The 23839-nt window shown below is 38.4% G+C and overlaps 6 protein-coding genes and 2 pseudogenes across 10 annotated transcripts; 3 read left to right on the top strand and 5 right to left on the bottom strand.

The window, feature by feature from the left end:
- Positions 1-57: 57 nt before the first annotated feature.
- Positions 58-4908, top strand: LOC104753489 (phosphatidate phosphatase PAH1). 2 transcript variants are annotated; one of them, XM_010475762.3, is made up of 11 exons: positions 58-591; positions 897-2418; positions 2507-3105; positions 3199-3272; positions 3367-3451; positions 3641-3727; positions 3878-3950; positions 4042-4085; positions 4182-4310; positions 4395-4496; positions 4582-4908. In XM_010475762.3, exons 2-11 carry the CDS (start codon positions 1008-1010, stop codon positions 4633-4635), a joined length of 2658 nt encoding a protein of 885 aa, XP_010474064.2. In that variant the 5' UTR covers positions 58-591; positions 897-1007; the 3' UTR covers positions 4636-4908. The 2 variants fall into 2 exon arrangements, with proteins under 2 accessions (XP_010474064.2, XP_087336132.1); XM_087480006.1 differs by having other exon boundaries at positions 254-736.
- A 401-nt stretch (positions 4909-5309) lies between these two features.
- Positions 5310-7873, bottom strand: LOC104753416 (ankyrin repeat-containing protein ITN1-like). Its single transcript, XM_010475696.3, has 4 exons — positions 7633-7873; positions 6912-7463; positions 6412-6821; positions 5310-6342 (listed from the first exon to the last, which is right to left on the bottom strand). Exons 1-4 carry the CDS (start codon positions 7652-7654, stop codon positions 5503-5505), a joined length of 1824 nt encoding a protein of 607 aa, XP_010473998.1. The 5' UTR covers positions 7655-7873; the 3' UTR covers positions 5310-5502.
- Positions 7874-8327: 454 nt separating this feature from the next.
- LOC104753331 (putative pectate lyase 21) lies at positions 8328-10629 on the top strand. 2 transcript variants are annotated; one of them, XR_002037859.2, is made up of 5 exons: positions 8328-8832; positions 9142-9493; positions 9640-9882; positions 9961-10029; positions 10134-10629. XR_002037859.2 is itself a non-coding variant. In XM_010475627.3 (5 exons), the coding sequence occupies exons 1-5, from the start codon at positions 8598-8600 to the stop codon at positions 10356-10358; spliced, it is 1092 nt and encodes a 363-aa protein (XP_010473929.1). In that variant the 5' UTR covers positions 8336-8597; the 3' UTR covers positions 10359-10629. The 2 variants fall into 2 exon arrangements, 1 of the variants encoding a protein (XP_010473929.1); XM_010475627.3 differs by having other exon boundaries at positions 8336-8832; positions 9640-9850.
- Positions 10630-11029: 400 nt separating this feature from the next.
- On the bottom strand, positions 11030-13561 carry LOC104704003 (exocyst complex component EXO70H1 pseudogene; annotated as a pseudogene). Its single transcript, XR_015576442.1, has one exon. The product of XR_015576442.1 is annotated as an exocyst complex component EXO70H1 pseudogene (transcript).
- Positions 13562-13567: 6 nt separating this feature from the next.
- On the bottom strand, positions 13568-16126 carry LOC104753239 (exocyst complex component EXO70H1). Its single transcript, XM_010475545.3, has one exon. It carries the CDS (start codon positions 15836-15838, stop codon positions 13928-13930), a length of 1911 nt encoding a protein of 636 aa, XP_010473847.1. The 5' UTR covers positions 15839-16126; the 3' UTR covers positions 13568-13927.
- A 3757-nt stretch (positions 16127-19883) lies between these two features.
- Positions 19884-21086, bottom strand: LOC104753145 (large ribosomal subunit protein uL29z). Its single transcript, XM_010475465.3, has 4 exons — positions 20926-21086; positions 20691-20826; positions 20229-20385; positions 19884-20096 (listed from the first exon to the last, which is right to left on the bottom strand). Exons 1-4 carry the CDS (start codon positions 20927-20929, stop codon positions 20022-20024), a joined length of 372 nt encoding a protein of 123 aa, XP_010473767.1. The 5' UTR covers positions 20930-21086; the 3' UTR covers positions 19884-20021.
- A 567-nt stretch (positions 21087-21653) lies between these two features.
- Positions 21654-22868, bottom strand: LOC104752999 (uncharacterized). Its single transcript, XM_010475370.3, has 2 exons — positions 22313-22868; positions 21654-22219 (listed from the first exon to the last, which is right to left on the bottom strand). Exons 1-2 carry the CDS (start codon positions 22773-22775, stop codon positions 21750-21752), a joined length of 933 nt encoding a protein of 310 aa, XP_010473672.2. The 5' UTR covers positions 22776-22868; the 3' UTR covers positions 21654-21749.
- A 222-nt stretch (positions 22869-23090) lies between these two features.
- On the top strand, positions 23091-23643 carry LOC104752909 (histone H2B.9 pseudogene; annotated as a pseudogene). Its single transcript, XR_015576135.1, has one exon. The product of XR_015576135.1 is annotated as a histone H2B.9 pseudogene (transcript).
- The last annotated feature ends 196 nt before the right edge of the window (positions 23644-23839 follow it).

The raw sequence follows: 23839 nt of genomic DNA, 5'->3' as shown, positions 1-23839 counted from the left end.
GACTGATCTAACATTATTTTCACTATATATTTAATCTAAGAACACAAAAAAAGTTCTCCCATTAATAATTGTCGAAAGGGAGGTTTAATAGTCAAAATACCAAACTTACCCTCTAAGATATCGAGTAATTACGACAAAAGCCCTAGACCCTTCTCGTAATTCTCCCTCCCTCCTAGTACTAGTCCCGGGCTTTCATAGGAGAGTACTCATCATCTATAATATAAAGTCTCTCTATATAAAGCAAAGCAATTACAGTGTCTTTTAAGTAATGGCGGATTTAATTTTTTTTTTTTCTTTTCTTCTTTCTTGTAGTATAAATTTCTCCCACCGGTAAAATACAATCGACGACGAAGCAAAAAGACAAATCCTTTCTTTTTTTTCTTGACTTTGATTCTTAAAAAAAAAATTCCGAGAATCTTTTATTGAGGAACCCAAGATTTTTATCCCCAAGAAGGTATATTAATGAAATTGATAGAACAGGAATAAAAAAAAAAATTGGGTTCATTTGTCATAGAAGAAGAATCTCGATTTCTGAGCAAACGAGATTCGTCCGTCGTTTCTTGGATTCTCCGCTATAACTTCCTTCAATCTGTAAGTTCAATTCGTAATTTTTTTTTCTTCATCGCGACTATGAGATTTGGGAAATGTTTGATTTTTTTTATTGGTTATGGCCTTATGGGGCTAGTTCAGAAACTGATGTTTATTGGAATAGTTTAAGCTGCATGCTCGAAATCGGGTAAATTCTCGCTGGAATAACTTGTAATCGGAACATTAAGAATGATTTCTAGAAAAAAATTTAATTTTGCTTGTGGGTTTTTTTTTTTTTTTAGTATCACAGCTTTATTGTGTTGTCTAATTTTGGCTTGTCGGGTTGTTTTTTTTTGTATCATCTGCAGGCTTAGGCTGGAATTTGCCCTGTCTAGAAACTTTAAAAGAGAGTTTTTGTATATGATTTAGAACACTCAAAGTTGAAAGATTTTTTTTTCTCAATTGAATTTTGATGAGAGATGAGTTTGGTTGGAAGAGTTGGGAGTTTGATTTCTCAAGGCGTTTACTCTGTTGCTACACCGTTTCATCCTTTTGGTGGTGCTATTGATGTCATTGTTGTTCAACAACAAGATGGTTCTTTCCGTAGCACACCTTGGTATGTTAGGTTTGGTAAGTTCCAAGGTGTTCTCAAAGGCGCTGAGAAGTTTGTCAAGATTGCTGTTAATGGAACCGAAGCTGATTTCCACATGTACCTTGATAATTCTGGTGAAGCCTATTTCATCAGGGAAGTTGATCCTGCTGCAGCTAATGACACCAACAGTTTGATTTCCGGGTCTGAGAATAACAATGCTAGTAGTGAAACTAACGGCGTTGGTTTTCGACTTGAGCACAGTTTATCTGACGCTGGTTCTGGGGAACTACGAGAAGGTTTCGACCCTTTGAACCGGCTTGAGAGGACTGAGTCTGATTGTAATAGGAGGTTCTATGATTTTCAGGATGATCCGCCTTCTCCAACCTCGGAATATGGAAGTGCTAGATTTGACAATCTAAATGTGGAAAGCTATGGGGATTCTCAAGGTTCTGACTCTGAAGTCGTTTTGGTCAGTATTGATGGACATATACTTACAGCCCCTGTGTCAGCCGCAGAGCAGGAGGCTGAGAATTTACGGTTAAATACTCCTCAGTTTCATTTGGCCCCTGGTGATGGGACTGAGTTTTGTGAAGGTAATACCGAGTTTGCGTCGTCAGAGACTTCGTGGGATACTGAATATATCGGCAAAGTGGAGTCATCTGATGCAATTAATATTGTATCTGAAAAAGTGGATACCGCGAATGATGACCGTAGTGATTCAGATTCCTGTTCTCGTGATAATGCCGAAAAAGATTCTCATGATGTTCAAAGAAATCTTCTTGGGAGCTATGTGGAGCAGTCAGAGCTGACTGAGACTGCTGAGAATGCAAAGTCAGGGGAACCAAGTCCTACTTTTGAGGATCGGAATCTAAAAGAAGGTGAGTTTCCACTTAACACCATCCCGGGAAATGATAGAAGTGAAGATGAAGTGACTATTGAAACAAGAGATACTCTCGTTGATAGTTTTGAATCTTCTTCTACAACCCAAATAACAACAGAAGAAGTCAAAACAACCGAGGAATCCAGAATATCCATTGATTCTAATACTGATTCAGAATGTAAGGAAGAACAGCCTAGAACATCTGCAGAAACTGCCATCTTGATTAACAACCAGGAAGGCGGGAGTATAGAATCGGAAGATCAGGCTTCTGAGGGAGTCTCTATAGATTCAACGAGAGAAAACGATGAGCAACGGACTCCAACTAAACCAACAGAGGAGGATAACGAGGACGGGAAGAGTGTAGTTTCTGTGGGTGCGACTTCTAGTTTGGATGTAGGAAAACCCGATACAGATCAGAGTAAGGAACTTCAGTTTTTGTTGGTTTAAAACTATGACTAAGTAGCAATAGTAGCTGCGTTGTTTTTAACAATGGTTCAACTTTACAGGATATGAACTATCAATTTGCAAGGATGAGCTTCGTCAGGGTATGGGACTTAGCGCAGCTGCTGAGGTCTTTGATGCACATCGGATTTCCATGGAAGAATATATAAATTCGGCAACATCAATTCTTGAAAGTGAAAATCTGGTTGTTAGGATTAGAGACACGTATATGCCATGGACGAAAGCTGCTCGAATTGTGCTTGGGAAAGCTGTGTTTGATCTAGACTTAGATATCCAGCCAGATGATGTGATCTCTGTGGAGGAAAATGAATCGCCTAAACCCAAGGATGATGAAACTACAGTAACTCCTTCTTCATCTGGAAGAAGATGGAGACTCTGGCCGATTCCTTTTAGAAGGGTTAAAACAATTGAACATACTGGAAGTAACTCCTCGAGCGAAGAAGATCTGTTTGTTGATTCTGAACCTGGCTTACAGAACTCACCGGAACCACAATCAACCACAGAGAGTCGCCATGAGTCCCCGCGTAGACAACTTGTGAGAACCAATGTCCCTACCAATGAACAGATCGCATCTCTGAATCTGAAAGATGGTCAGAATATAATAACTTTTAGTTTCTCAACAAGAGTTCTGGGAACACAACAGGTTTGTTGATGGTTACATTAGTTGAAAATTTGAAAGCACATTGGGGAAATCTCTTCTAACTTAAGTTCTTCAATACTCCTTGGTTGTTATTAGGTTGATGCACATATATATCGGTGGAGATGGGACACCAAGATAGTGATTTCAGATGTTGATGGAACTATAACTAAGTACAGCTTGGATCCTTATTGCAACTGATATGTTTTCATATTAGATATATAGTATCTTTACTTATGCCAATGTGATGATCTGTTTGTCTTGCAGATCTGATGTGTTAGGTCAGTTCATGCCCTTCATTGGAAAGGACTGGACACAGTCCGGTGTAGCCAAGCTTTTCTCTGCCATAAAGGTAAATGTTTAAGGTTTAAGTCAATCTCGCTTCTCGCACTTGATATGGGAAAAACATGAGATCAACAACTGCCTTATATATAAGATACACTTTGTTTAAAGTGGTTGTTTAAACAGTTTGTATCTTAAATTTTTGTACCCTGGAAGTATGAATCTCACTATATGCTTCACATTGCTTTCGTTTTCTTAGGAGAATGGATATCAGTTGCTTTTTTTGAGCGCCCGTGCCATCGTTCAGGCATATCTAACGAGAAATTTCTTAAATAATCTGAAGCAGGTAAAATTGAGATCTTTTTACCTGTGAATTGACACTTCATTCACACCTAGTTCTTCTAGGAGCTGAAATAATGATGTGTGGGGATATCTACAATCCATGATTATGGAATCTCTCTGTTTCTTATGAAATCCTTTTTTCACTGGCTTGCAGGACGGAAAAGCTCTGCCAACCGGTCCTGTAGTCATTTCACCAGATGGGCTTTTTCCAGCATTGTACCGTGAAGGTTAATCTTTATGCCTTCTAGATTTATTGGTAGCACTTCTACGTATTTTAAATTCAACAGTAAAGATCTCATATTCCTTCTAACATAACAGTGATAAGAAGAGCACCTCATGAATTCAAGATCGCATGTTTGGAGGTAAATAATTCTCCATTATTCTAGGAATAAAAGAGCACAGTTAAAACCAGCGGCACACTTTTAGATATGAACAACTTCTACAACTGTAATCTACAGGATATCAGGAAACTCTTTCCTACGGATTACAACCCGTTTTACGCGGGATTTGGAAACAGAGATACCGATGAGCTGAGCTACAGAAAACTCGGAATCCCAAAGGGGAAGATATTCATAATCAACCCAAAGGTACTCACAATCCCTTAGAATCTGACATGAATGGTTGTCTCGTCGCGTTTACTGAGTGATAACTCTGTGTTTAAAAATGGATAGGGAGAAGTGGCAACAGGGCATCGCATAGATGTCAAAAAGTCTTACACTTCACTTCATACTCTTGTCAACGACATGTTTCCTCCAACTTCACTTGTTGAGCAGGTAACTAGAGTTATATAATCTTTTAAGAAATATAATGTAATGTAGATTCATCAATGGTTTGAAGTGTTTTCTTACACGTTCACAGGAAGATTATAACCCATGGAACTTCTGGAAACTACCAATAGAAGAGGTTAATTAAGGAAATCATGTTACAAACAGGAGAAACTTTTCGGGTCTCTAAAACGAGGTGCAGATGAGTCGGACATAGTGGCTGTGGAATCTATGCTTCTTCTATGACCTTGTAGACAGGAAATAGCTGGAACTTGTAGAAAAGAAAGATGTCTCTACTTTGTAATGTCTTATGTAGGAGTTAACACAATAGGGAAAGAATGCTATATTAGCTGTGACAAACTTATGTACAAGACATTATTTTCTTTATAGTTCTCTTTTACATACACAGAAAAAAATAAAAGTTAAAATAATATATATATTGGATATAAAATATCAGATAGTCTACTACATAACCTTGAAAGCGTTGTTGAATGGAGAAAGATGCAAAGAAAAACCTAACTATAGAAGTTTACAATATAAATCTTGATCAAAATATGCAAAAGAAAAAGAAACCTTATTAAGTTGAGAATGTTAACGAGGCACTTCCCAATTCTTCTTAAACATGATCGTAGCTTATACTCTAGCATATGTTTTAACGTAAATAATACTCTCGATTCAATTAGGTTGATTGATTCAAATATGTAGACTAATGGATCCAAATTCCAAATGCATGTGAAAAGCAAGTAGCTAGTTAACTTAACTTAAAAGGCGATTCCTTAAAGAGTTCATATACAATTTAGCAACTAACAATAACTTGTTAACTTAGCACTTTAATGGTTTGGTTGTTAGATCATTTTTCAAAGAAACCATTGTTTTCAAATCTCCTTGTGTAGAAAGTTTAAGACATATATAGTTCGACCTTTCCTTACGGCAAAAATATATAAACACTACACTTTCATAGATCAAGAAAAAGAAAACATGAATTTCCATGGATAATGATATCATTGATCATCGATCAGATAGCGTAAATTGGATTAACCTCGGATTCAGTCTCCGACGGATTCGCATGATGCCACGAACTCGTGCCAGTTCTAGCAAATTTCTTCTTCTCCTTCTTCCTTACTTTCCTCGTCCTCTTCGATTTCACAACATAATATGTCATTATACTCAAAATGCCGGTCATCGTCACAGTTCCTATGACCGTTACCACAACTGCCGCGTATCTGTTTCTCCGACCAACCACAATGTACGATGAGGATATGAATGCCACACTGGTGCAGACAGAGGCGAGCCACATCAGCTTATTAATTACTTCCACCACACGTCTCTCCGTCTTAGTCTCTCCTCTTACAAGCGTGATTTGCACGACAACTACTGCTAAGGAAGTAAAGAGCGCGATCGCGTTGAATATAAAGAATACCTTGAAGGATGTTGCATGAACCATCACTGCCACTCCATGGTCGTCGTCGCCTCCCGGAACCATGAAAATGGCGGCAAATGCAACCGTGGCGAAAAGAACAGCCACAACGGTCACTGAGTTTGTCGCATTGTTGATTCCTGCTCTGTGAAGTTTCCTTAGCTCCTTGGCAATCCCGTCGACGTTTTTGTTGGTTTTTCGGGTTTGTTCGAGCTGCGTGTGGACGTCTTTCTTGATCTCGGTCACTGTTTTCCGCAGCTCGTCTCTTGGCTGGTTTAATTCGTTGGCTTTGAGGGCACCACAACGCGATAATATGTCTTTGATCTCTGCGGATTCCTCTGAATGAGTGAGTCCTTCAGCAATGTCGTAAGCGGTTTTATGGTCTCGTGTTAGCGCATTCACGTTTGTATCCGGAAGTTGTAACAGCTCATTAATAATCTGCAAAATCAAAACAAAGAATTCAAGATTCAACAATCAAGAATCAAGAATCAAGAATCAATCATTTACCTCTGCTCTTTTCTTCCGCGTAGCGATATGCAACACGGTGTTACCGAATTTATCAGGAAGCATGACGATAGCCGGATCAGCTCGAAGGAGCAACCTCACGACTTCTGAGCTAACTCCTTTCACAGCCATATGCAAAGACGTCTGACCTTTCTTGTCTGTTCTTCTTGCTAATTGCGGATCTCTATCGAGCAACGTTCTCACAATATCTACATGACCTTGACGCGCAGCAAGGTGAAGCGCGTTTTTCCCATTCGATCTAGAAATATCAAGCAAGCTTGAGTCTTTAGCAAGCAATTCGTTAACAACTTCAGAATGCCCTCGTGTTGCAGCTGACACAAGCGGGGTTGCGTTTGATTGAGCTACTGTTTTACTCAACTGAGGTTCATGCTCAAGCAATAACTTGACAATAGCTGCATTAAAAGAAGCTCCCCGCGCGGTTAGAAAGAAAGATGCAAAATCTTTTTAGCATCAAAAAGGTTTTGATTTACATCAAGACTTACCTTGATGGCCTTGACTACAAGCAATGTGTAAAGCGTCGAATCCAGAGAGGTTCTTCTGCATAAGAGATTCTTTAGTTGTATAACGAAGCAACTCGTTGACAACATCTATGTTTCCTTTCTCTGCAGCTGTAAAAAGAGGCGTCTCTCCCAACTCATTCACCTCGTTTACCACTGCTGTCATGATTTGAGAGACCTCTTCATCGAAATCAGCTCCGGTAATGGTACCAGTAATCTGAGAATCAATGTCACTAAGAATCTGCTTAACAGAAGCAAGATCTCCTCGTTGAGCAGCTAGGTGAAGCTCGGTGTCGTTGTGGCGGCCGGTGACCTGTTTAACGTACTTCTTCTTCCCCGATAGATCAAACCGTTTCCCGGAATTGGAAAGTCCCAAGGACTTGCTAGAGTTAGACACCATCAAAGCCTTACCCGAATTAGACAGAACCAGAGTCTTCCTTGGGGTTGGAGTTGGCGAGAGGTCCGCTAAAGTGCTCCCAGCAGGACTCGCCGGTTCCGTCGCCAAAATCTTCTCCACATCCGGTTCCAGTTCCTTCTCTGCGAGATTCAGATATCACATCGTTTGTTTGTTCAACACGCAAATGACAAATCCATTAGAAGAAATACAAAAACCAGCCTAAAGATCACGTTTGAAGACCTAACCCTAATATTGCGATTAGAGTCAGAAAACTAAAAAAATCAAGGAGAAGGAGAAATCGTTGTGTACCTTCTTCGATTCTGGATCCCATTGTGAGAGAGAGATAAAAAAATACAGAGAAGGCTTCTTTTTTATTCTTTCAAAGCGGGATCATGATATTGTAGAATGATGGACCGACTGGAGAATGATGAATAAGGCCGTCGAAGACGTCGGCCACCGTTAACGATCACACTGTGCAAGGGCAAGGCAAGGGTTTGCGATCTGATAATCGTAGGAGAAGCAAAAGCAGCTTAATGACCTTTTTTTGGGTGTAATTTTGATTTGGGTTGTCTTTTCTTCTTCTTCAGTTAGGGATTTGCCACATCAGCAACAATTTCATGCGAGCCGTTCCAATTTTAAAATTCACAATATAACAACAATACGGTTTGATGAAATACTTATTGGGATGGTTTAGTTAACCAGTTAATGGGCTTCGTTTCTTGGTTTGTCAATAAATATATATATATATATATATGTGTTGGCCTGTTTGGGCTTCACAGGTTTGATTTTGAACATTTGTTTTTGTTGAACGTTTGAAAATTAGCTAAAATTTATAACTAAATCATTTTTGAACGTTTCTATAACAATTTGTAATATTTACTGGTCTTTATTTTTATTTTTTAGAATAAATCAAAACAGTAGATTTAAATATATATATATATATATATATCTTCCGAAAATATCTACTAAAATTTAAAGTTGTCTGATCAAAAATCTAATTTTCCAACCTTACAATTATTTTTAAAAAAGAAAAAAGCTACTGTCGGCAACTCAAAACTCAAAAGAGAGAGAGAAAAAATAAAATAAAAAAGAGGACAAAATAGGATTATTCTCCCACAGTTCCTCCAACAAAGCTAAGCTACCACCATCATCAATGTTTCAGTTTCAGTTTCAGTTTCAGTTGAAACAAAAGGAGGAGCAATTATATCCCAAAAATACAAAACTGAAACTGTCCCAAATTAAATTCATTACTTAAATTATAAATAGAGAGAGATATGGGAAACTTACACGGCCTTCACAGATCCCATCACGCCGGCGAAACCCCCAACACCCCTTTCCCACCACCTTATACACCCGCTCCAGCTCCACCATCGGATCACCACATGACGGTGGGACCTTATTGTGACGTAGACTCCAGCCTCCGCTCTCTCGCTGCAAAGGCCGAGGGTTTCGGCTGCGCCGCCGTTGGTGGTCTAAATGGTCCGATTTGCCGCGTCACTTCTTTAGCTGGTATATTCAGTTGCCCCCCCCCCCCCCCCCCTCATGATCTCATTTATATAGTCTAGGATTCCTCTGTTTCTTGGATTCATATGATCTAGGTGCTTCCTAAAGTTGGTATAATCTAGGTGCTATATAAAGTTGTGAATACCACATAAGTGAGGTAGAGAAGTAATTACTTTTGGATTCAGACCGCATCAAACCAAAGATATCTACATTACATATATCTGTTTGGTTCTGAGATCCACAATATTATTGGACACCTAATATTAAATATTCATATATAAAACGAATCATGTATGTGTGTGTGTGTGTTTGCAGACGAGGGTCCAGGATCGTTACGAGAGGCTTGCAAGAGACCAGAACCGCTATGGATTGTGTTCGATGTGTCTGGAACGATCAATCTTTCTTCGTTTGTGAGCGTATCATCGCACAAAACGGTGGACGGAAGAGGCCAAAGAGTGAAGATTACGGGAAAAGGGTTAAGGCTAAGTCAGTGTGAAAACGTTATAATCTGCAATCTTGAATTTGAAGGCGGTGTAGGTCCAGACGCAGACGCCATTCAGATCAAACCAAAATCACACAACATTTGGATTGATCGTTGTAGTCTCAAGAATTACTATGATGGTTTGATTGATATCACTCGAGAAAGCACCGACATTACCGTCTCAAGGTATAATTTTGGAAACCAATCCTTATCCCACCAATTTTAAAAATGATCAAAACATGAAAACTAAAAGAATTGTTAGACATTTGATACTTCATACATATTATATGTCCCTAGCTATTGTGTTAAATGTTTAAAAGAATATATTTCAGATGTCATTTCATGAACCACGACAAGACGATATTGATTGGAGCGGACACAAGTCACGTGACGGACCGATGCATAAGAGTTACCATACATCACTGTTTCTTTGACGGTACACGTCAGCGACACCCTCGCGTTCGCTTCGCAAGTGTCCATCTCTTCAACAACTACACTCGTCACTGGTCCATTTACGCCGTTGGGGCCGGTGTCGAATCTCAGGTCCGTAACCCGAAGATTAACCTATAAGACTAGTATGAACATAAATATATACGATTATGCATGCCATCATCTCAGTTCATAGCTCATACATTTTCTTTTATGATATATAGATATATTCTCAGTGCAACATATATGAAGCTAGTGAGAAGAAGACTGTCTTTAAGTACATCACTGAGAAGGTGATCTAGTTTGTATTCTTTCCTTAGGTTCTTATATTACACTTTCTTCTTTTTGGTATAATGTTAAAATCAAAGTTATGTTTTTTTTCTGGTTTGTTGATTAGGCTGCGGATAAAGAGAAACCTGGAGCTGGGTTCGTAAAATCAGAAGGGGATTTGTTGTTGAACGGAGCCAAGTCTTGTCTTAGCCAGGACGGTGGACATCGCCACGTGTTCTCTCCGACCCAACACTATTCTCAATTGACCGTCGAATCTCCTAGCGAAAAACTCAAGAACTATCTGAAACATTCGACCGGCTGGCAGAACCTTCCTCTCCCACTGGATCACTAACCTCCGACCACCTAGCAAAATAAAGTACTATTGGCAACCAGGGTTCTTCTATGATCGGATTTTATATATGAGGCAGTACTGCAACAAAATTGAGCTTCGACAAACAAAATTATATAATCTAATTCGATACGATTGTCTACTTTTTCCAATTCAAAGTTGGCATTTTATAGTTTCCAACTAATAAATATTGTGTATATTTTGAGCTTTCGTGTGTTTGTATGGATTATCTTAATAAGATAATAACACAGTAGTGGTTCACAGCCCCTCTAAAGAAGATTTGAATCTTTCATCCTAGTTTAATTTCGCTTGGGAGGAATGTTTTACGCCCTATACAAATTTTATCAAAGCCAAGACGAAGTCAAACCCAAAATTTTATATAAAAAGTTGAATACCATATAAATTAATTGATGTAACAAATTAAAATGTTGTTTTTATGCAAACTTTAAGGTTTTTGAGTATTTAATATTTGTCAATTGTCATCACTCATCAGTCTCTACAAAATGTGTGGCTCTTCGGCTCCTTCAAGTCTCCCTTACGTTGATTGGTTCTACAAAAGAAATGTGTGGTATTTAGGTCTCTACAAATCGTGTTATCTGACTTGACTTGGCTTCTTGGATTATTAGCTACCTAACGGTCCTCACCCACCAAAAAGGACCAAAGTTCACATCAAAAATAAAATGATGGCGAATTCATTATCGCATTTAGTTTTGACATGACAATTTAATGGTACTAGTCACAAAATATATATACCTAGCTCATACCGTGTTACTTACAAGTCGTAACGCGTTACAGCTTAAATCACCTTAATTAAGTTACATAGAATAATATTAGGAACAAAAATGATGAAAACATTATTTCCCCCCCCCCCCCCCCCCTTCAAAATCTTCTGCATGACAAAGATCGAGTCTTTCTTCTGCATGACAAAGATCGAGTAGTAGTAGCAGTTCTAACAACACAGAAATCTTCCGTACAAACATATCGATTAGCCGAAATACCCTTCCCGGTAAAGAGCTCCGACAAGCGGTATTCCATATCTTCAGGGGTATATCGGATATTCCATCCACCTTCTTTACCTATCAACATAACGGCGTTTCTATGCGCGTTGTAAAAATCGCGGTATATCGGCAAGAGCTTTCTCCTGATGGACATTCTCATCTCGTCCAACAGTTTCCGATCCGGTATGACGCATTCGCTTTGTGCCTCGCATGTCTTCTCAAAGCTCTCGTTGAACTTTTCTGATTGCATCTTCGCTTCCTCTTGCGACATACCAACTGCCTCGCAAGTACTAATCGTCGGACACATCGACACTAGTGGATCCCACGCTAACCGCTCGTAGCTTCTAGCGAACTGCTTAACTTTCTCAAAATGTCTCGTGATCCAGTCGTCCCCGAGGAGCTGCTTCAGGTTCGTGGAGCGAGCACGTGAGACCACGTATTGGAGATTGTTGGTTAAGAATAGATATTGCATGGAGAATTCTTTATACATCTCAGCTTTGCCATCTATTTTGCAAAGGAGGACGAGAATGAGCCACGCGAATCTTACTTTTAGTTCCGACGATGGAGAGCCTTCGGATTCCATGACGTTGAAGTAAGATTTCGGAAGCAATGATTTATCAGGAGAGGATGATGGTGATCCGTTGAGAATATCCATGAGTGAGCTACTGTATTCCGAGAGTCGAGAGATGTGATCCATGACGGAGATAGTCATTGGATGAACACCTCCACCACGAACCATCGTCTTCGACGTGTCTTTACGTATATCAGATTCAAACTCAGCCAGATTTGAAAGAATCGACTCACTAAGACGAGTAAGAGAGCTGTGAGCTTGAGTTCGAACAGCCGAAATTGATGGAAACGAGAAGATAGCTTCGATGGCAAGTAATTTCTCTGTGATCATGCAATACATATCTAGCAACGGAAAAATCTTCTTCATATGTGGGTTTTTCTTGTCTCTCACGGCAACGGTTTCAGGGAACCCAAACAGAAGCAGAGCTCCTTCCTTAGAGATATCTCTAAAACAAGACTCTCTAAGAGAAGCAGAGGATTCAAAAACTTCATCGCATAGAGTCTTTTCGCTAATGAAGAGAGTCTTCATCGAGACCTTAACTGCCTCAATCCATCTCTTCGTCTTCAACTCAACAACCTCATATGGCATCTTCTTCGCCTTGGACGAGCTTAATTTCTCAACTCCTAGACGGTAAATGGATTCGTCAACTATCGATTTTCTGATGGATTTATAAGTATTGGCACACTCTTTAGCGTAACCCGTGGAGATCATGCACTCTGCAATGGACTTGAGCTCTGTCCTAGAGTTCTTTGACACCTCCTCAACTTCCATGATCGAATCTCCAACAGAACGATACTCGTGCCAAGCATCTTCATCGTTGGATACGACAGACGTAGGTGATCTAGTGGAGATGGATTCAGGATCCAAATGCGCACGATTCATTGATAGAATTTGGAGAAACTCTTTTTGAAGCCGTTTCATAGCGATTTGCATTAGTCTTTGAGCTCTAAGAAGATGATCTGAACTCGGATCTTCTCTAATCAATAAGTCCATCGCATTCTGTAGTTCCTTGACGCGTCTCACGAACTTCTTAGCCTCACGCTTGCTTTCGCAAAACAGAGAATAAAAATTGTTAGAAGAAACATACTCGGTGTTCCATTTTTCGATGATCTCGGCAGCGTTATCAATAGTTTTGTCGATCCCTGACAAATCGTAACTCTTGCTAGGTGCTGAGAAAGAAGGCCTCTTCCTCGAAGAAGTAATCTTAGAGAAGAAACTAAAACCGCTCTTGCTTCTCATCTTTGATCCTATCTCTCTCTTTTTTTTTCTTGAAATGTGTCGTTGCAATAATTTTGAAGGATGAAAAAAAATAATGGTTTTCAAAGAGACTTTTACAATAACATACGATTGAAACGCCTCGCCTCCGATATGGATTCAAGAACTAGCGGTGAAAGGGTTCCCTTTTGAAGAACCTACCACTTAATCCAAACGCAGGGGAGGCGTTGTTAGACACAGAAACCAGTCAGATAATTTATGTCTGTTACGCAATAATAGTTATCGATTCAGGTCGTTTATCGTTGTGGTCAGAAAACAACGTCAGAGAAATATGAGGAAGAATGTGCCGTTGGCCTTTGACTCATCCTTTCCTTACACGTGTCTTCGGTCATGGCTGGATCAGAGATTGATCTAACTTGCAAAATACGTTTTGTTAAAAAAAAAAATGACGATTTTTATGTAACTAAGTACATTTTTATGGTACAAATATATCTCAATCCCTTGCATCATTTAGACATTACAAACAAACGTATGGACGTACTTACTTGATGTTCGATGAGAAAACATGAAGATTTACCTTCAACTGTAAAAAAAAACAAGAAAAACAAAAAAATCTAACCCTACTTTATGTCGTTGTCCATCACTCATTATGGAATCACAATGAGATTTGGTTTGTTGCATAAACATAACTGCCAAAAAGAAAAAAACATGAAAGATTAACTACTAATTAAAAGTACTTGCCTTTACATTTAAGACCATTATTAATTAAACTCTTTTTCTTTTGTAGTTTAGGATAATGATGGCCGTGACCGACAAGATGAAGGTGAAGATGTAGATGAATTCCCCGAACTACCCTTCTCTAAGAACAAATCAGACAAATAGTTTTCGATATCTTCAGGGGTAAATCGGACAACTGAGCTCAAATTTCTCTTCCCGTTCTCGTTCCCTCCACCGGCTGCTGCTCCCGCCAAGACGACAGAGCTTCTCGTGTTGTAAAACTCGCGATATATGGGGACCAGCTTCCTCGCTATCGACACTTTTATCTCGTCTCGTAGCTTCGGATCAGCTACGACGCAGACACTGTGTCTAACGTACGCGTCTTTGAAGCTCTCGCTGAACTTTTCAAACATATCCTTAACTTCCTCGGGCGTCATCTCCACCGTACGGTTCTCAGGCAACGAAGCCAACACTGGTCCCCACGCAAGCCGCTTATAGCTACCGGCGAACTGCCTCATCTTAGCGAAGTGCCTCGTGATCCAGTCCTCGCCGAGGAGTTGCCTCAGGTTCGAGGAACGCGCACGTGAGACCACGTGCTGGAGGTTGTTGGTGAGGAAGAGATACTGTACGGAGAAATCTTTGTAATGATTCGATTTATGATCGATCTTGCAGAGGAGGACGAGGATGAGCCAAGCGAATCTGAGAGCCAGCTCCGACGACGGCGAGTCGTCGGTTTCGGAGACGTTGAAGTAAGTTTCCGGTAACAATGATCTGTCCGGTGGTGGAGATCCAGCGAGGATATCGACGAGGACGTTGCTGTAGTCAGCTAGAAGAGTGAGGTGATCCATGACGGAGATCGTCAGAGGATGCACTCCTCCGCCGGGAACCACCACTTTCGACGAGTCTTTCTGGATCCCGGATTCGAAATCCGCCAGTAGCGACCGAACAGATTCGCCGAGAGAGATTAAAGACTTGAGAGCTTGAGATCTGACGACGGAGATAGAGTCGAACGAGAAGATCGACTCGATCGCTTGCCAGTTTCCGGCGATGGAAGTGTACATGTCAAGCAACCGGAAAATCTTCTCCGGCGGCGAGTTTTTCTTGCTGGTTTTGGTAGCGATGACCTCCGGGAATCCAAAGAGAAGAAGCGCTCCGTCGCGTGAGATGTCACTGAAGCAAGACTCTCTGATTGCATCAGAGGATTCGAAGACATGATCACATAGAATCTTCTCGCCTCTGAACAAAGTCTCCATAGAAACACTCACTGCTTTCAACCAACTTCTGATCTTCAACTCCATAACCTCCCATGACATCTTCTTCACTTTCCCCGTACTCGTCTTCTCAACTTCTAAACGATAGATCCCTTCGTCGATGATCGATCTACGAATGGTTTTATATATGCTTATACACTCCTTAGCGTAACCAGAACCAATCATGCACTCAGCTATGGATTTTAAATCCGTCATGACGTTGATAGAAACCTCCTCCAGCTCTACGATGATCTCACCTCCGTTGTGTGAATCCTCGACGTCTTCGGGGAAATCAGAGTAGCTAGATCTCGCTGAGGTAAGTGAAGAGCGAGTAGAGACAGACTCTGGATCAAGATAAGCACGGTTCATCGAAAGAATCTGGTAAAACTCCTTTTGTAACCTCTTCATAGCGATCTGCATGAGTTTGTGAGCTCTCATGAGTCTCTCCGAGTTCGGATCCTCACACACCAGTACATCCATCGTCTTCTGAAGATCTTTGACTCGTTCGATGAACGTCATGGCTTCTGATTTGTCCTCGTAGAACATAGAAGTGACTTTAGCGAAAGAGGAAGTCTCAGTGTTCCATCTCTCGATTATGTCGGCGGCAGACTCGATGACTCCATAGATCGCCGCCGATTCTAAACTCTGGCGTGGCGTTAACGTAAGAGGAGGCTGTTGATTAGAGGGCGTTACGGCGACGCAGCAGATGTTTATCATCGGTTTCCTCATCATCAAGTCGTCGTAAAAATTTCTAGAGACTTCAAAATTTTCGTCGTCGTCGTTGTCGCCGTTGAGAGAAAATATTTGTATAAGTGGTGGTGATAAAGAGTTATATTATGAGAGGAGAAGATCGAGTCGTTGAAGGGGGTATTTATAGAAGAAATCAAAACAGCGTTGGGACTACGTCGTTCAACTTAAATTTTTGTGGACGAAAAATGTTATTGTTGTTGACCTTTGACTTTTTGCCGATTGTGTTTTACTTTTTGGGCCTACACGTATTGTGTGCTTTCCCTGATATGACGTAAATTTACCGTTTGATAGTAAAAAATCATTTTATAAGTGTACAACTATTTCAGAAAGTTTAAATAAAAAAACGACTTCACGACTAAACAAAATCCATTTAAGTAGTATTCGCGAGAAAACTTTTTCCTTTTATGATACAATTGCAAAGTAACTCTTAAACGTAAACTACGTGAGCGTTTACATTATAAACTATGAATATATTTATAGTGTATGCTACACTGCTACTATGCTTAATCCATGAGGTGTCCGTCAATTACAAACCCTAGAATCTAAGGTTACTTGTGGTTGTAGATGGTATAATCTACAAACACAATATATATATCTTGCATAAAAATATATTCTTAATTTAGAAAATTAAATGATTAAAAGAATAGGTCAATGGATCGCGTCACCCCAATGTCGAAAAACTTATAGATGTTGACGCCTGAGCTCAATTTATAACGACTTGAGTAAATTACGAAGAGAGATTTATATAATTTCTGTTACCTAATAAAAATTTCTCTCCTTTTTTTTTTGTATCTTTTCTAAATTTGCGTCCATCCTTTCTTAGGTTTTGAAATATATGCACACTAATGTAGTTATGCTGTTTTCTTCTTTTCTCATATTGAACATATATATGTGAGGTTCCCGGTTTCAATATGCGAGTTCTCACAACTTTTCCATCAAATAAAGGGTTGTATATGCTTAATATAAATGTTTTCAAAGAATTAAATTAAACAAATTTTTTTTCTTTTACAATTTTAATAAAATATAACAAGAAATCACATCATGACTTAAATTCAATCTAATCCAGTACAAGGTTAGCTATAGTTAAAATTACTTATTTTTGTAAATAAATGATCATCATTGATACGTAAGATAATTAAAAATTAAAATCTTCGATAATGATACAATGGAATGGACTAATAGAATCACATTTTTTCAACCACGTGTTAACTACATATAGATAACTTTTTGTCAACAATTTGTTATAGATAGATAGCTTATATATCAAATAGGATAGCCTATCCATATTCATATGTGGATTCGAGTTTACAAAATGATTTTAAAATAGTGATCAAATCTTCTCATCAAAGTCAAATTCAACTTTAAATAATTGCAAGTCCTAATAAGATCATATAGTGATACATCTTTGCTTAGCCGCTGACAAATATATACACTGTTTCATCGAGACTTATATCATTAAAAGTGATCTAATACCATTTTAATATTACTACGGAAAAGATTGGTAAGCAAAAATGCGTCAAACCAAAATATAGTTTTGCTTGTTTTGTTTTTCTCTGTCAAGGATTCTAGTAGATTAATCATTCTACCAAGTAAGTTTAATTAATATATTATATAATTTGCGAAAATTCATGAGATATTACTTGGAAGATAAGCAATTAGAAACCATCATCTAGCCAATCGAAAATCAAACCTATTATGAGTACAATATTGATTGTCTGAGCGTTTATATATGGTCTAGTGCTAGGTACTTAGCTTCAGGATAAAATGCAAATTCGTTTAATAAATAGTAGTCTCTCTAAGTGATATAAATTTTTTAAAAATGTAACGTATGAGACAGTTCCTAACATATTGATATTCTAGAAGTTTCTTCAGTTTTATAAGAGCCTAGTCCAGGTTAAATTCATTTGGGGGTTTATGAATCATAATTTGAAAATGAAATTTGATCATTGTTAGCAATTTCTAAACGTCTTAATTTACAAGAAGATCTGATTTTTGTATATGTCGGATAAATCCAAATTTTGGTAAAGAGTTTCTGATTATTAAAAGAAAAAAATCGTCATTATCTTTGATTTTCTTTCGAGTGTTTCAATTCAACTGACAAGGCAACGTAGATGAACCCCCTTTAGTCATGAACCTTTGGTGCATATTCACATGCATGTCGTGATAACTTGATATTGACCTCATATATGCTGGCTCAGTTTATTCCAAGGTTATGATTGGTGGTGTTGTTGCTATAAACTTTTACACAATTTTTTACGGTTGTTCTTCGATGACTTGTCCGTATACGTAAACTCAGGAGTCACTATCGTGACTCACGACAAAGTACGCCCGTTTGAAAAATGGACAAAGCAATAATTAAAAAAAATTATTAAAATTGAAATTTCAATTAAAAACTTGAATTAGGCTCCAAGAGCATCATGCATTAAATTAGCAATATAAGCATTATTTCATAGACAATGACTTTTATATCAAAAGTATTCAAAAACATGTGAAACTTTTCATTTTCTTGTTTTTCCTTCTAGAAAATTTATGGTATACTAATCGTCATGAAGCAAATAAATTTAATTCATAATTATAGGTTTTATAAAATATATGTATAAAATATAACAATCCACGATATATAGCGGCTATATATCCTTTCTAGTTTCAAATAAACGAAATTTACATATGAAATAAACCACATAAACATTACGAGTTAGCACCGCGTAAACCTTTTCTAATCCTTCCACCGACTAATTCCAATTATAGAAGAAATAAATTTCGTATTACAAATACTATTTGATATTACAATGATTACAATCTCGTGACATCTTAATTATTAATGTTGATGTAACATTCAATGACACATTGTACACAGAAAGATTTATCGATGTGTAAGTATATATTTCACCATTCAAACCAATTTTCTTGGAATAACATTGCTTAATATCTGATTTACTAATTTTATCATTGATATGTGAATGGTACCACCCGAAGAAAATATTCAAAGTATCTGTAATTCTGTATTCATCCCATATAGCCAAACTATACTAAATATTTTCTTGACTGGTACCATTCAAAGTATATTTTCATACCGTATAGATAAATTAACGTAACGATACTAATTTTTTCTTGAGTGGTACCATTCACATTTTTCTGTCAGTAATAACGACATTTTCGTTACTTTTTGTATACGTTTGGTTACATAATTAAATAAAATAAAACAATAAATCTAATAATAAATATGATTGGCAATATCGCTTATCCAAAAGGTCCCAAACCCAAAGAGTACGTTTAAAAATTATAATTATTAAATACAGAAACATACAATTCGAACGAAAGACAGTGGATTAGCGCGTTTGACTTCGGATCAAAAGGTCGTGGGTTCGACTCCCACTGTGGTCGCTTTGTTTTTATCCCCTTAGATTTTAGTTTGTTCTTTATAATTATTATTATTATTTTTTTTTTTTGGTTTGAGTGGGGGAAAAAGGTCAACTGACCAATTTACAAACCGACGAAAGCAGACGTACTTATCGTAAACGGATGCATCATGCTCCGACTTCCGACTCGTTCACTTCAAAGTTCAAACCAAAACGAAAAATAGAGGAAAAAAACAAAGACAAAAAAGCATCAAATTTTCTTGTTTTATTTGCTTTCTGCAAACATTTGATTACTACCACATTCTTAGCAGATTCCTTTGTATTCACATATTTGATATTAGTCTTCTGATATTTTGAACACATGTTCTCTTACGATGTTGACGATTTATACTGCGATGTTTTCATCCATTTCTAATTTCTTTGCCAGATCATGATTATCTAACCTACAATATTAACACAACCACCGCAATACAGTTTGAACACGTTGTGATTGAAGATAACTGTTTGAAGTGTGCAACAAATGTCAAATTAAAATTGTTTATATCCAAAAGTTTCCTATAAACTTAGAAAACACTAGTAACCCTACAGTCCATGTCGTATTATTTATAGCTGAAGTACTAAGATCGAGATGAGTTATATATTTTACTTTGAGTTCATCAAAAACTTGGTAAAGATAAAAGCAAAGGATCAATAAGAACCAAAATCCAAGTATCTGAAACAGTTTGATACGATAACACAAGTGAAGAACAAGAACAAGTTTCCATCAAAACAAAAAAGCTGAAACAGTTTCTAGTAGGCTAAGAAAATTAAACTTTGATAGCGTACTTCCTGATTGGGAAGTACATCTCTTTCTTCTTCTCACGCTCAGTCTTCAAAGAGGCCTGCAATGCCAAGAACAAGACAAAGGACATAAGCATTCGTAGTAACCAACAAAACACATTGAACAAGAACAAGTTATTGCCAACTATATATATAAATCATTGAGAGCTTGAATTAGCTAACTAGAGACAGACCTGGTGTATGGTGAGGCGTCTGCGAATAGCACGGGTCTTCTTGGGACGAAGATCAAGAGGAAGCAACTTCTTGTTCTTGTATGCTTCTCTTAGAGCAGACTTCTGCTTCTGGGAGGACACTGTCAATACCTGAGCTATGGATTTACGCACCACCTTGCTGCATATTACAAAACATCAGATTCAAAAACCCAAACCAGGAAATGTCAAAACCAAAACCCCAAACCAGGAAATGTCAAAACCAAAACCACATTTACATTCTCGACAAGACAGTTATATGAAATATGTTACAAAGTCTGCATATAAGCTAACGAAGATAACTCCATTTTCTAATTTCCCAAGGACATAGCAAACTCTAATAAGAGAATAGCTTAAGGTAGATTTCAATTTAGAATCCTATTCGACACTCTAAATCTAGAAATGATTAAAGCTACAATCGAAATCTAAAAGTTTCTCAATACGTACATTTTGGAGAGCTTGTTTGGAGCTCCACCGGTAACTTTGGCGACACGGAGAAGAGCGAGCTCAGCCTTAAGCTCCTTAAGCTGGTTTTGAAGATCGCTCTTCGACTTGTCCCTCAGTTCGTGAACCTTAATCCTCGCTAACAAAAAACGAACAAAACAAAGATTCATCAGACGCAATACTTATATGACAAACGGAAAAAGATTGAAGATATTTAGGGGATTAGCCATCGACGTACCCATCGTGGAGCTTGTGACTTTGTGTTCAACTTCTGCGCCGCTGCTTGCTCTTCTTTTTGGCTCCGAGATTCAGAAACCCTAGCTATTGTGTGAAGGGGGATTATATATGAAGCCTCTTCGTTTGGTGAGAGAAATAAAAAGCCCTCCTAGTCTCCTGATTGGGTCTTATTAAGCCCATATAATTATTCATAGCATAGCTTACGAAATTACTAAATGGGCCTTTACGCGCACACAAAAACAAAACTAAAATACTGTTGTTGTCTTGTTGATGTTCATTGCAACTAATCTCAATTAATTATCATCACTAGGATTTGGGTATTGTTTGGTTTTGTACTTTTGTTACACTAGTTTGGTGGACTCTGGAGACAATTTTTGTAATCGCAGAGTCAAAAATTGGCAATTGTTATTACATGATCGAATGGAGTTTTTACATTATTTTACTCCTTGTAATTTCCTTCTTTCATGAATCATTTACTCGTGCACTCAAATCTATCAAGTGGAATATACATTTGTGATGTTGTTTGTGTATATATGTATTCGCTAACAGCCAAAAGCATCAAGAATTGGGGGATAAGATGAGTTTAAAAGAGAGAAGCCTAAAAAGGAAAGTAAACGAACGTGACCATTCCATATGCATCATCTTTCTGGTTTCGTCATATTTAGCGCAGTATATTGAAAACCTTAAACAAGCAAAATGAAGCTTCCGCTTCTCAAATACTCACATGAATTGTCCAAATCACCACTCTTTTCAACAAATTAAAGTGCTCAATCAGATCACAACACACAAATCACAAAAGTGTTATACTAGTTACTTTTTTAATTATTACACAAACTTGCCAAGAAAGAAGGAAGCGACAAAAAGCCTAGAAAAGGTAGCTAAATAGCAGAAGACATTATCGTAAGCTTCCATGGCTCCCCATTCAGTTTTATCCATGGGAGTGTCTAGGTACCAATGATTCTCCGGAAGAATCCTAGCAACTTGCTCGAACTGCTTCTTAGCTTCGTCTCCCTTCTTTAACAATGTATACACCAATCCTTGAAACAGATATACCTTGTGATCCTCCGGATCCTCATTCACCAACTCTTCGCATATCCGAATCGCGTCGACCGTGTTACCTTCGAGAACCCTAATCTGCGCGATCAACATCCTCAAACCGCGAATCTCTTTCGTCTTCTTCTTCTTCTTCTTCTTCATATCCTTGCATCTTCGAATCGCGTATTTGATCCTCTTCTCTGCTTCTAATAGTTTCGGCTTAGAGTCGTAGTACTCCATCACCAAGTAATGTAATGCATCTACACGAATCGGATCCGTCAAAAGAATCTCTTCGAATGCTTCGATTGCTAATTTTTTTTTGCAAAAGAAGGAAAGAATCCGAGCTTTCATACCCGGCCATTTTTGTTCTTGAGGCTCGATTTCGATAAGACGGTTCATAATCTCTATCGCCTCGTCACATTTATCGGACTCGAATTTGATTTTCGCTAGCGATATCAAAGCTTCCGCATCGTTCGAATGCGTCTCGAGGTGTTTCTCGAGCGTTGTCTCTAACAGGGTAGTAACTGGAGTCGTCGTCGCGGCTGGTTTCGTGATGCGGAAGCGTAAAGAGGATGCTGCTAAGAACAGAGCTGCGGATGCGGTGAGGGTGATGAAGGTGGTTTTGAGAAGTGATCGTTTGGGATTCGACGGAGATGGTGATGAAGATGAAGCTCTGATGGTGACGACGACGGGTGTTGACTTTGCTTGGTCTCTGTATAAACGAGGAAACGAAAGATTTTGAGGAGCTGTTCTGACGAGGTTGATCTGAAGGTTATACTTCGGCATACAGCATTGAAACTTCGACGGAGACGCCATTCTCGCTTCTAAATCAAAACTCTAGAAACTAAACAAGTCAACCCCTGAAAATGGGAAAAGAGAAGAACAGAGCAAAGATCCAGTTCGAAAAGCGAGGCAAGGATTAAAACGATGCCGTCTTATTAAAAGGCCAAGGCCCATTTCATGAAGCCCAAAATTAATTCGGTTCCTCTTGTAAAATAAACCGTAGATTATTTCTTTATCGACGAATACAACGAAGCCACGTTAGCGATCTTTGTCTTCTTAATAGTAACCAATCATGTTCGTATCAACTCCTCTATATATAGATTGATATTTTCAGTTTCACTTGTATATTTGTAGAAATCTTAAGAGTCATCATATCAAAATCAATGGCACCGAAGGGAGAGAAGCAACCAGCGGAAAAAACATCGGCGGGGAAGAAAATCACGAAAGAAGGAGGGAGCGAGAGTAAGAAGAAGAAGACGAAGAAGAGCACAGAGACGTACAAGATTTACATATTCAAAGTGTTGAAACAGGTTCACCCTGATATCGGCATCTCTGGAAAAGCCATGGGGATCATGAACAGTTTCATCAACGACATCTTCGAGAAACTCGCTCAGGAATCGTCGCGGTTGGCTAGGTATAACAAGAAACCCACCATCACGTCGCGGGAAATCCAAACCGCCGTGAGGCTCGTGTTGCCCGGTGAACTAGCCAAGCACGCCGTGTCTGAGGGTACCAAAGCCGTTACTAAATTCACCAGTTCTTAATTAAGATATATTTCTTATTTTTCCCTTAGTTTGGGAATTTCGAATCGATAATGATATTATTCTGGTTTGGCTGATATTTGTAATCCCTTGATCTTAATGTAATAAAAGCTATATTGAAATTACGACACTCTTCTGTATGTGTTTGACATTGATTTTATTTTTACGTTACGATACATTGTGACATGGTTTCTAATTCTTTGTATGATCTGATCGGTTCTCTAGTTTTCCCGGGAAGTAAACTGAAATTATTATCTGGAAGTTGTTTTAGTGGGCTCAGTCTAAACCGATAAAAAAATTTTAAACTTCAAACAATACCGGAATATAATAAACCAA

Source organism: Camelina sativa, chromosome 1 (genome assembly GCF_030686135.1).
Source record: "Camelina sativa cultivar CO46 ecotype springtype chromosome 1, ASM3068613v1".
Lineage (NCBI taxonomy): Eukaryota > Viridiplantae > Streptophyta > Magnoliopsida > Brassicales > Brassicaceae > Camelina > Camelina sativa.
This window is presented reverse-complemented; position numbering and strand designations above follow the sequence as displayed.

Excerpts from the sequence above, each read along its gene's own strand:
- LOC104753489 (XM_010475762.3), top strand. The coding sequence starts at position 1,008 with ATGAGTTTGGTTGGAAGAGTTGGGAGTTTGATTTCTCAAGGCGTTTAC. Across the intron at positions 3,728-3,877 it reads TCTTAAATAATCTGAAGCAG|GACGGAAAAGCTCTGCCAAC; the intron begins GTAAAATTGAGA and ends ACTGGCTTGCAG. Across the intron at positions 4,311-4,394 it reads TATTCATAATCAACCCAAAG|GGAGAAGTGGCAACAGGGCA; the intron begins GTACTCACAATC and ends AAAAATGGATAG.
- LOC104752999 (XM_010475370.3), bottom strand. The coding sequence starts at position 22,775 with ATGGCGTCTCCGTCGAAGTTTCAATGCTGTATGCCGAAGTATAACCTT. Across the intron at positions 22,220-22,312 it reads TCAAGAACAAAAATGGCCGG|ATGCATTACATTACTTGGTG; the intron begins GTATGAAAGCTC and ends CGATTCGTGTAG.
- LOC104753331 (XM_010475627.3), top strand. The coding sequence starts at position 8,598 with ATGGGAAACTTACACGGCCTTCACAGATCCCATCACGCCGGCGAAACC. Across the intron at positions 8,833-9,141 it reads CCGCGTCACTTCTTTAGCTG|ACGAGGGTCCAGGATCGTTA; the intron begins GTATATTCAGTT and ends GTGTGTTTGCAG. Across the intron at positions 9,494-9,639 it reads ACCGACATTACCGTCTCAAG|ATGTCATTTCATGAACCACG; the intron begins GTATAATTTTGG and ends AATATATTTCAG.
- LOC104753416 (XM_010475696.3), bottom strand. The coding sequence starts at position 7,654 with ATGGGATCCAGAATCGAAGAAG. Across the intron at positions 6,822-6,911 it reads TTGTAGTCAAGGCCATCAAG|CTATTGTCAAGTTATTGCTT; the intron begins GTAAGTCTTGAT and ends CTTTTAATGCAG. Across the intron at positions 6,343-6,411 it reads CGCGGAAGAAAAGAGCAGAG|ATTATTAATGAGCTGTTACA; the intron begins GTAAATGATTGA and ends TTGATTTTGCAG.
- LOC104753145 (XM_010475465.3), bottom strand. Across the intron at positions 20,386-20,690 it reads CCAAACAAGCTCTCCAAAAT|CAAGGTGGTGCGTAAATCCA; the intron begins GTACGTATTGAG and ends TGTAATATGCAG. Across the intron at positions 20,097-20,228 it reads GACGCCTCACCATACACCAG|GCCTCTTTGAAGACTGAGCG; the intron begins GTCTGTCTCTAG and ends TTGGCATTGCAG.
- LOC104753239 (XM_010475545.3), bottom strand. The coding sequence starts at position 15,838 with ATGATGAGGAAACCGATGATAAACATCTGCTGCGTCGCCGTAACGCCC.